A 12308-nucleotide genomic window follows, 5' to 3' on the forward strand; every position below is an offset into this window, starting at 1 on the left:
CTGTAATACTAGTCAAAAATTGTCTCATTCACTGTGCTTTAAACTAGAGTATTTATAAGTAGAATGCTTTCGGAAGTTGTCTCAATAATATGATAGTTGTACAAGACAAGTGTAAAAAATTAATTTTCTTTTTTGCAATGGGAGTTTTTAATATAACGATAGAAAGTTAATCATCGAAACATAAGCATTAAAATTGCTTAGCGACTTCTATAATGAGTCTTTTGCATGTCATTTTACTTGGACAACAATTTCATCAAAGACAAGGATTTGATTTCTCAACCTTAACCTACGAAAGAAAATTCAAGGTCTTAACTCTTCCATCAAATATTTTTTCTAATTTTGCTTTATTATGATACGAAACAAATTAGGACAACGAGGTCATATCAACCAGGGTGTGTCGTCTTCTTCAATCAAGGTCCCCACGTCTTGGACAGAACACAACATTTATTGATGAAAAAAAGACGGAAATGTAAATTATTTGAACAGCTTTACATCTTGCAGTGAATTACAAGTGAAAGTGTAGATGATATAATCTGATATAATTAAATCATATGATTTAATATTATTTAATTGAGACGTGCTCATGATTGAGTTATTTTAAAGGTACTTTTAGTTGAGATAAAATCAGAAATAACTCTCGATACGTATTTAAAAATTGTTTTTCATTGTATCGTTTATCTGCTGATATACGAGTGTAATATACGGGAGAAATTGTTAAATAAATAATCTTCCATTTTGTGCTACTTTTAGATAAGTGTTATTTATGAATTACTATGGCTCTACAAGTTATACGCAAATCTTTTTAAAATAATGTTGATAGTTTTCTTATGATCTATGAAACAAATAGAACATAAAAAAATCGATTTGAAAAGAAAATACATTTCGTATATTCTTCCTCTTTTGAATTAGTGCAATATTTCAACCATAACATTAAAAGTTTTAGTTACCTTTTATCCATATTCAATATCACAGACATTATTAGGAAGTTAAAGGTAAAGAGAAGTTAGTCTAGATACTTAACATTAGATCAAACTTTGTCTTAAATTTGGCCATAACAGAATGCAGCTCTTTTATATTCTACTGAAATAGGCAACACAGAGGGAAATTCCTGGCTTTTCTTGTTTAATCTGAAAATCTCTCTGAGTTTACCTCAAAATTCCAGACTCTGGCTAAGTCCAGGTAAAAACCTTCTTTACCATATTCTTTGAGGCCATTATATTCGAGATAAATAGAAAGATTCCTGGAATGTTTTTAAATACACATTTGCTGTCAAAATTTAAGTTGACAATTTGTTCTGCATGGTAAACTTAGAGGTTTTCATGAAGTTTAATGCTAATTGTTAAAATCTAGGCCTATTAAGTAGGAATAGTCAGGAATAACTTGCAAAAAATATTATTAGAATTTAAATAGAAAGTGAAGTTTTAATGGGGAAAAAACATAAAAATAAATTTATCTGATAAATCAAATTTATCTGATAAATGAGGAAATTCTCCCGGTCGATGAAGAAATTTTTCCGAAAAATAAAAATTTTGCGGTTGCTTGCTGATAATGTAAAGAATTGTAACTAATAATTGTATTAGTGTTTGTAATAGGGATGTAAGGAATTGTAATACAGTTTGCCTTAACTTTGCATAATTTGTAAGGTTTCAACTATTACGCTGTAAGCTTTAATAAATTAATACGTTCAGTTTTAAAAGGTAAGATAAACAACGTTCTGTTTAAAAGCTGATAAAAATATTCCTTGATATATATAATTATTTAGTTTGACCCGTCTGAAAGTAATGCATGTTTATGATACATTTTTTACGAATGGTTTAAAGTGATATGCAGATCCAGAGCGACTAATACGGTATTTACGCAATTTATATAGATTTTAAATCCGACTGCGGTTTCAGGGAACACTTTTGAAATTACCTGAAATGTACCTAATTTTCTGATACGCAATTGTTTTCATTTCTCACCTGATACCTTATTTATAATATAATCTTTAAAATTTGGAGAAGTGCCCTTGTTTATCCGTGTTGTTATACCTTATTATCTGATGTTATTTATTTTTTATGTATTTAAATTCGAGAAAGGAAATATCCTGACACTCTTACAATAATGATTACTCATCATTTTAACAATTAATTAATTTTGTTATTTGAAAGAAAAAAATTAATTGGACATTTCCTTCTGCTATCTAAAATTAATTTTTAAATTCATTTACCGTGGGAAAGTAGTTTCGCAAATACCGAATAGAGTTTCTGAAGTTTGGTATTCCTCTATGCATGATATAAAATTTAGATCCTATAAAACAAAACATCTTTACAAAGAGATAAAGGCTTTTTAGAAATTGGAGAATTTACACCTGCCAACAACACTTATGCATTTTGTTACTGACCCCTCTTGAAAATCGCTCTAGTTAAAGTTCTATTGACTTCAAGAGTAGGTAAAGGTTGAAAGGTGATGTATGATTTCAATTGCGTTTATAAGCAGTAAGAAAGCTCGCAGTGGTTATGCTGTTCAAGTTTTTGGTTTTAAATAAAGTTTATTATGATAATAATTTAACTGTTGATGCGTAACACATAGATACGTATTTCAAAGTGTTCAGATAAATATACATATTGTATTCTAGAAATACGTTTAGCATTTACAGATAAACATTATGTAAATATGCACAGGATAAAAAAAAAATAATAAGAGAGTTTTTTAATGTTGATCTTAATTACTTAAACGCCTTACAACCCTTCCCGTGTCTTGCCTTTTTTGTGAATTAACCTACGTTTTGTCGTTAGTTTAATTGCATTGAAGGTGTATACAATATATTATTGTTTGTTAACTTCCAACGAAGTGGGTGCTAATTTCTAGGACACACAGAAAGACGGTTAATTTAACTGGGCTCATAATGTTTTGTATGCAATATCGTTTAATATTTTAATACGTTTACATTAAATTAATTTAAAAAAATTGTGTTAATTATCATGCATGGCAATATTTGCTTCAAATTAAAGTCACGAATTACGCAATGAAATAAATGCACTCATTTTAGTTTCAGCTCACAACTAATGCAAAAATTGATTTTTAAATCAATTTAGCAGTTGTTGTTGATTATGTAACATTATTTTATTCACATAATTATATTTGTTAATTTATTCTTTCTAATTAACAATGTTAACCCTTATATGACTTGCGTCTCAAAACTGGAACATTTGTAAAATGTCTTATTCTTCTCTACATAAATATTTAGCATAATAAAGAAAGTTTTTTTACGTGATTGTGTTACAATTTTAATTATTATTACTATTGTTACCATTCTTTTTAAGTTATGTCATTAATGTAAATTCATTAAGAATTGCCATCGAAATAAAATTACCTTTGTATGTAGCACATATTTATATGAAGTATGCATAATATTTATATTAATATTACAATTAATGCTTGTCAAAATATTTATAGACTATCTTTAAAAATTGGATATATTAAATGGAAAAGTTTATTTTTACAATTGAAGCATTTTCATTTTTTCTTATTAATTTGATATGATTTTTTTTTAAATTTTTATATTCCAAATTCGAAAACATCGTTATTTTAATAGCACCAAACAAAAGATATAATCAATCATTTTTTCTCAATATTCCTAATCAAAATTTTCGACATTTTCAATCGATTCGCCTTGAAGAAAAAATTTATGATTGATTTCAGTATCCCACAGACATTAAATAATAAATCTCAATCCTTTCTTTCTAAATTAGTATTACTTCTAATTTTTGGGAAAAAAAATAATCAAATTGTTAGAAGCAAATTTAGATAAAAATGCAATTTCAACAAGTATTCTTACATTAATTACATTTCCTGACTCTAATTTTTGCACTTTTTCATTCCCCAATTAAATAAATGTGGTTATTTCAATAGATTATTCTGGGTCCAATTACTGCACTAATAAATCATGTCTGTCACAATTTGTAATGAAACTTTTAGACTCCAACTGAAATTGAATAAAATTCTCCTGCTTTTTGTCACCTTGAAGTTAAATGAACTGAAAATTTATGAAATCTATCGATTTGAGAATCTCTTACAAACATTAATTGATAAATCCCGATCTACTCCTATTTATGATCTGGGCGTGAAAAATGTCCTCAGGCTATAGTTCCTCAGCACTTTTCCTCGTTCTACCAAGGCTGCTATTAGTACCCTAAGTCTTCGATAAATGACCTTGCGCTACTTGCGCAAGTATTGAAAAAAAAAGGGGGAGGTCCTTATATCATTTCTTGCATCAAAATAAACAATGCAAATTTTATCGTAAAACATTGATTTATGAAGCTCAGATAACAGTTTGGAAATAATCAATCTTCATAAATAGAGGTGTATATAATGCTTAAGACCATGTAAGAGTATTATGAACATATTCAATCAGTTAAGCCTACTTTAATAGGCTTAATTGAAAAAGAAAATTATCAAGAAAACGGTTAGAGCATGAGTTAATATTTACATCAAGCAAACAAACTGGTTAATGGTATTCTCTGCTTCAATAATACAAATTAAATCATTCATGGTAATTGCTTCCCATATACAGAAAAATTACTTATAAATTTTTTTCTTAAGCACTTTTTTCTTATACACTGCGGGAAAAATCTGGTAAAATTACTCTACTGCATAGAAATGACATTTTTGGAAAGAAAAAAAATAATAATAATAATAAACAGTATTCTGGTTAAAACAATCAAAAGATACAGCATTAAAGTTTTCATTTGATAATTTTTCTGTTCAACGGTTTGTCGGAAATTTTGGACTTCAAAATTATTATTCTTATTACCACACATTTAGTAAAAAAACACAAAACTAAAAAGTAAATTTAATGTATAAATAGCTTTTATGTCATGTTCTAAGATACAAAATATGAAATTTTACCAACTTTTATCTCACATTATAAAACCATATGTAATATTAATTTTACTAAAATCATTATTGAAGCTCCTTAGTAAAAATTACCGACCTTCTTCGATGCTATCATAGAGCCAGAAGCACGGTAAAATTTACCACGTTCTGGTAGTTTTGATCCTACCTTTTTCTCAGTGTAAGATGCAATACTGATTGATGATAGATCCTACATAATACAGAGGCTCTTATAATGTTTTTAGCAGAAATATATTTTATCATTCATGCAATTTAAAAAAATGTATGCCAATCAAAAAAAAATATTTTTTATTTAATACTCAATTTATAAATTACATTGTAATAAATATATTTAATCAAAGTCAAATTGCTTCTTTAATCATTAAATGTGCTAACTAGCGAATTGAATATTAAAAGATTCTATTAACTTTTTAGAAGTTTAGATAAAGTTTTCATTAAACATGCTATATAGTATTTCACACTACACTAAGAATAGATTTATCATATATGTTACCACATCTATACGTGGTAACAGAAGCTCTGCAGCACGGCAGTGGGTTCTGCATACTAGCAAAGAATCTGCAAATAATTTTTCATTTCAGTTTATCTAATTTCTTCAATTATAGTTTCTGTTTGACTAAATTGTGGTAGCAGGCAAATTTCAATTTATGAATAATGTACTGCCCTATTCTGATAACAGGCGAATATAGTAACACATTTTCACAACTGCTATTTTGTCTGTAATGAAATGGAAGCTACGACATTGTAAATTCGAGAACAACCGCATATTCAACATATAAGATATTTACAAATACATACTGAGGAATTATAAGTAAAAGAAATTCCCAACAACTGAATAAGTTCTATCTAAAATTTAAGTAGAGCTTAAGAGAATTTAGTTAAAAACTAGTTTGAATGTTATTAATCGAGTTTCAAAACTCAATAAAATGAAGTTTCATCTGTATCTAAAATATAACAGACTAATTTAAGTCTTAACAATGACAAAACAGATCTAAAGTTTCATTTTAATCTATAGGTAAACAAAATACAAATGAAAACATTTCATAATGCATTTCTTAAATCAAATCTTCTTACAATTATTGCAATTACCATGTAGTGAATTTTACGAGCATTTTTACAGTCAAAGAAACACAACACTTACGGCTGCTATGATGTCGTAAATTCACTTGCCCCAGTTGTAAGGATGTGCAATGATTATCATTATTGCGTAAGGATTATTGTTTTATATCCAATTTTTAAACAGCTGGAAGTACAAATCATATTTATTTTGTTTTTTGAAGTTTTTATTGATTTCAACACATTTGAATCATTTTCGTTTACGAACGAGCTATATTGGAGCTGTATCTGTTGTCATTGTATTTATAGCTTATATTAAAATGTCAGTGATAAACCTTTTGTTCAGAATTGTTTTGTTTCTGTATCGTGGGCTCAGTGTGCTCTGCGAAGCTAATTTTATTTAGGGAATAATTTATATAAACGACAATTAAATATGATTTAGTGATATTTTGGTTCTTAAATGATATTATTTTCCTTGAGTAATGTTCTATATTACACAAAAAAAGTTATGGTCAAAACTACCAGAATATGGTAAAACTTACAGTGTTTCTGGCTCTATGGGAATGCCAAAAAACTCGGCAGTTTTTACCAAAGCGCTTTGACAATAATTTTGATAAAATTATCAATAAAATGTGTTTTGTAATAAGTGATAAAATTTGGTAATTTTATCATACCTTAAAGCATGGAACAAAAACCATTTATTCAGTTGCATTTACGTTTTCTTTCCAGTTTTGTATTTTTTACTAAATAACTATAATTTTGAAAATTCAAGTTTTCTGTAAACTGTTACCATATGAACGGAAAAACTGCCAAATGCATGGTTTTAATGCCGTTTAATTTAGCTTTATTAACCAGAATTATTGCTTGGTTTTTTTCATCTCAAATGTCGTTTCCGAATAAGTATTTACGGTCAATTTGCAAAGAATTACCTATTTATAAATATTATTTTAAAAGAATAGTCTATTTAAAAGAGATCTCATTAATTTCATTAATTCATATATATAACTTTTCATAATTTTAGGCATTAATTATCAATATTTTTTATTTACCACTTAAAAAGATCGCCCTCCTGGTCTTGAATAAGTTCTTTTTATTTGTCTACTAGTCTGTTTATTGAAAATTACAAAAATTAAATTAAATTGCTAAAATTGTAAATAAATAGTTAATTTTAATAAATCTCTTTCCATTCAACCATATTTATATCATATCCTTTTATGCAGTTTAAATACAGTTATAACATTAAACTAACAATAGTTTGTTTTCAACTTTAATGTATTTTTTTATTTCTAATGATTGAAAGCTTTGACAATAGCATCAATTTCTCCTTTTAACTACAAATAAATAGCTTATGACCTTAAATTATCGCCTTAAAAGAATCTTTTTGTTTACTATCTAGTTCTCAATCAGCTTAGTTTTCTGTCATGTTTAAGGACTTTCCTGTACTAATAAAAGCCAGCAATTAATGTCATTCCATTGACGCAAATAACCCTTGATACTTTATCTCAGTATCAATAGCGAGAGGCTAAGCAGTCTCGTTTTAATGTTTTCGTATGCATTCGTAACAGTAGAATGAATCATTTATCCATTGCAAAAGAATTAATTTCTTGGTGATTTTTTAAATCGAAAATTAGACAGCAAAAGAGAGCTTCCTTGATAAATATGAAGTAACCTATCAAGAACATAGAAAGTCAAACTGTCAGTTGTCTATTTTTTATTTGATATTTTCCGTCTTCCAATAAAAGCGCCAATTTTTTTTTACAAATAGCTACTTAGAAAAAGGAAAATTTTCCTTATGGTTTTTCATATGAAGGTCTTAAGATATAGTAATACTCAAAATATTTATGGCTAATTTCGACGAGAAAGTATTAATACATAAAGTGCATGCGGGTTACTTTTTATTCCTTATCATGTTTATACGTGTATAAGAATGTTAATGCTAGGTTATGTACTGATTAAAGTCTTTTCGAAACAAAGCAAACGATTTTTTCTCTCCGATATTCTAAATGATCGTAATTTGTTATACATAGAGATGTCATTATTGAGCAATTCTACTTCTTATTAGGATTTTTTTTCTTCTTACAATTGGACTTTAATGACTAATAGTGGCCATCTTGAAACTTTGGGTTTAAAACATATTCTATACCAATCCGCTGAACTGTAAAAATGAAAATTCGGTAAATGGGAAAGTTGTTCAAATACGTAGCTTGTTTTTCAAATTTGTTTTTCTTGCTGCTTTATTTACTGAAAGTGAGTTTACTAAATTCCTTTAAATGAAAAGGGTCTACCTAACCACGTATTTGCTTTTCCGTTTTTTGTTTTTTAAATAATTTTTCCATCACGACTATTTATAAACCATCTTTTGCTGTATATTCACGAAAAAGTTACTTTTCTTGCTTTTAATACTCATATTTTTATGAATGTATTTTATTATTCATCTCTGAATTGTCTTACATAACTGACTCGTCTGGAACTTTTATTTTGACTATGTTTTATCCAAATAAATATCTAAGACAAATAGATAAAATCTGGTTTAATGAATCAGCAAAACCTTCTTCAAAACAAGTGTTTATAATAATCGGAAAGAAAAAAACAATTATTTACGAAAAAGCGGATAAATATATTAAGTTTTACAGAAATATAACCTTAAAGTTAGATCTTAAAGGAAAGCAAACTAGATTTTTATTTAAAAAATGACAATTCATTGTTTTATATTCTTCTTTCATCCGCAAAGACATTGTTATTTTATTTTAGATGACGCATTATCTAAACATGTTCAAAATAGTTTCATTTTAAATGTCTATGTATATCTAAAATATTTTTCCTTTAAAACCATACTTAATATTTCTTTTTCTGTCTTAAAGAACGAAATAAGTTAATTTATTTTATTTAATGAAAACATTCTTTGTTCATTTTACGATGTATCTTGTGATATAGATTCATTCAAAGTCTTAAAATTTATGAAAAAAAAGCTATACTCAGTAAAATAGATTCAGAGTCAAAATTATATAAGAAGAAAGTTATAGCCAGAATATATTAATTTGTAGCCAGAATTATTAGCTCAAATCTTATTAAGTGCAGTAAAAGAGATATAGTTGAAGTCAGAATTATTTATCGAACTATTTTGCAAAATGCAAATAATTCTGATAACAGAATTAATTGTAGTTGGCAAAACAAATGTACTCTGAATTAAAAATATTAGAAATGAAAAAAAAGCCAATAAAATCGAAATTGAATAAAAATAAATAAAAATTAGTCAATAAAAACTACTAAATAAATAATTTTCGGTTTAAGAGCTTAAACATTACTGCTAATAGATGGAAACAATATAAATTTAAGAACTATCATATAAAAAACTAATCATTTTTCGAAGCCCCAACAATAAAAAGAAATTGATCTATCAATTACATAGAATTTCATTTCCGAAATGCATCAATATTATTTCATAAACAATATTTTTCAGAAAATTGCTTATTGTGTTTCATTACACAATATAATTTTAAGCAAAAAATCATCGGAGCAGATATATTTCCTTAAAATATTATTTCTTTTTCTTTAATTCCGGATTGTGTTTCTCTTTCAGTAATTCTAGTCATTATGAAGCAACATATTGCTTAATCTCTTTAAAAAGAAATTAACTCAAAGCTCATTTGCAGTAAATGAAAAATAAAATGTAAGATTAACTATTGTTAAAGAATGATTATAATTAAGAGGTTAGGCTTGAATGTTGAAGCTAATTAACGCATTTTGAAATATCAACAAGTTCTTTCTCGAGAAATATAGATTAACAGCTGGTGTTTCGATTATGCCTTCATAGATTCATATGGTGAACTAATACTGTTTCAAGTTCAATGAGAAGTAATGTAGAATAATAAACGAGTTTGGCATCAAAAGTACTTGAAAAAATAATGATGATTAAAAAATAATATCCCTTAAAATTTCCGTGATTTTAATCATACGCGGGGAGAAAAGTTCAGCAAAATTACTTTACTGTACGGTAATGATATTTCTGGGAGAAAAAAGCCGTAATTCTGGTTAAAAAAAGGCTAAATATGCTAAATTTAAACCATTTATTTGATAATATTTCCATTTATATGACAACGGTGTACCGGAAATTCTGAATTTCAAAATTATATAGTTCTTATTACCACACATTTAGTGAGAAATTCAAAACTTAAAAGTAAATTTAACATTGGTTTTTATGCAATGCTCTAAGTTTTCAATTACTAAATTTTATCTCACGTTTTAAAATCATATTTTACTGTTATTTTCATCAAAATCTTTATTAAAGCACTACGGGATATATAACTGATATTTTTGGTGTTACTATAGAGCCAGAAATACGGTAAATTTTACCACATTCTGGTAGCTTCGACCATACTTTTTTCTTAGTGTAAATAGCTGAATATTAGTCAATGCTACTTTATTAATTAAAACTCCCTTCATGGAATAAAAATAAATCATCTGTAATTCTTTTTACTATTTTTTGTTTGTTTAAACGACTTAGTGTGAATTTTGAGAAACCAATTTCTCATCTATGAGACCATTTTTTTGTTGAAGTAATAACTAAATTTGCGATTTAAAGTATGATTATTGATAACGAAAACATAATCTAACGTGAATTTTGCAACCAGGACTTAACATTTTTTACTCGTTTATATGAAACGCTACTAAATTAGTTACCTCTTGGTTTGACTAATTTGGTTTAAACTATCAATAAATTTTAGGAAAAAAACATGCAAGTTTTAGTTTTAAATTCTCCTCCACTACTTTTTAAAAACTTTTGTTGAAAAAGGAACAGTTTGCCTTCCTTTAACTTAGAAAAGGAACTTATTTATTTTTACTAAAATATAGCAACCTTCTTAAAAATGACGTGTAAAATCTTGGCAGATTTTAAATTGTGTTTAATTGCCAAAACCGTCTTGTTGTTGTAGTTGTGTACGCATTTTATCATAATAAGAATTGCTTGTTTTTCTTTTAATTTCACCTAAAAATTAATTTCCTTTTTTTCTTTAAAAAAAAAGACTGATTTTGTATCAATTATCTTTTTTTTTCAGTCATTTTTCGGACGCACATACAATAATCTAGCTGCATTGGGAGAGTGTAAAAACAGTGGACAATGTGTCATCAACAAGAAAAATAGAACATCTTGTAAAAGCTGTAGGCTAAAAAAATGCCTACTCGTAGGAATGTCTAAAAGTGGTAAGTCTCTGTCTCAAAAATTTTATCCTTTTCTTATTCTTAACTCAAAGTTTTTTAACTAGTGGCATTTTTTAATAAAAAAAAAGCAATTTTACGCTCTGAAGCTAAATTATTTAATGCATAACAGAAAATTTTTTTTTATTAGTTCTTATTTTCCAATTTGCACTCAGAGAAAACAATTCTGGTAAAACTACCATTAAAAAAACGATGAGTAAGAAATAAACATTGTTCTCATAAAAATTATATGTATACGCTATTAAAAACATTCATTTTGATAATTTTTTCATTGGTATTAAAACGGTTTACCAGAAATGCTGGCTTTTAAAATTATAATTCTTATTGCCACACATTTAGTAAAAAATACAATATGTAAATCTAATATGTAAAAGCAATGAATCAGTGGTATAGAAACAGATATTCCCGTCATTATTTCAGAATAGTATTTTTACAAAAATACGACACGCATGACAATAATTAACAAGAAAACTTTTTTATTTATATTTTAAATGTTATAATAAATAATTAACAATGCTAAGATAATAACAAGTTGACGAAAATGCTTTTTAATTCCAATATTTCTATAAACTGAAAGTGCATAAATATTTCCTGTTATGGATGAATTTGAAATTATACAAAAATAAATGTCTTAAAATGACACTTAAGATAATTTGAAGAGTTAAGTAGACGAACGTTTTAAGTGACGTTAAAAAAAATTCTAATGTTAAAATCCAATTTTAGTCTTATTTAGCAAAACAACATTGCTTTATTTAGCTAAATCAGTGAATTTCTGAGATATCAGTGAATATAAATTTTACCCATTAAAAAGTCACAAGCAAGTTATAAATGCAAAATGCAAGAATTTACTAAAAGTCATAAAATATTGCTTAAACCTTCCTTTACTCAGGTCTGAGATGATATTAAAGGAAGAAAAAGAACCCTAGCTCTCAATCTAAATTAAACAACATTAAAAAGTCACAAGCAGAATCAATGCAAAACGCAAAAATTAAATAAAAGTCATAAAATATTGCTTAAACCTTCATCTACTCATGGCTGAGATGATATTAAAAAAGGGACCCTAGCACTCAATCTAAATTGAACAACATTAAACATTCTCCCATTAAAAAGTCACAAGCAAGATATAAATGCAAAACGCAAAA

At 26.9% G+C, this 12308-nt stretch overlaps 1 protein-coding gene across 2 annotated transcripts in view; it reads left to right on the top strand.

Moving 5' to 3' along the window:
• LOC107450205 (nuclear receptor subfamily 1 group D member 2) overlaps positions 1 to 12308 on the top strand; it is a 67441-nt gene that overhangs the window by 45285 nt on the left and 9848 nt on the right. For both annotated transcript variants that reach the window (XM_016065950.3, XM_016065951.3), the window contains one exon: positions 11007 to 11151. In XM_016065950.3, coding sequence (XP_015921436.1) covers positions 11007 to 11151 — 145 coding nt within the window. The remainder of the gene's footprint in view (positions 1 to 11006; positions 11152 to 12308) is intronic.

This window comes from Parasteatoda tepidariorum, chromosome X2 (genome assembly GCF_043381705.1).
Source record: "Parasteatoda tepidariorum isolate YZ-2023 chromosome X2, CAS_Ptep_4.0, whole genome shotgun sequence".
Lineage (NCBI taxonomy): Eukaryota > Metazoa > Arthropoda > Arachnida > Araneae > Theridiidae > Parasteatoda > Parasteatoda tepidariorum.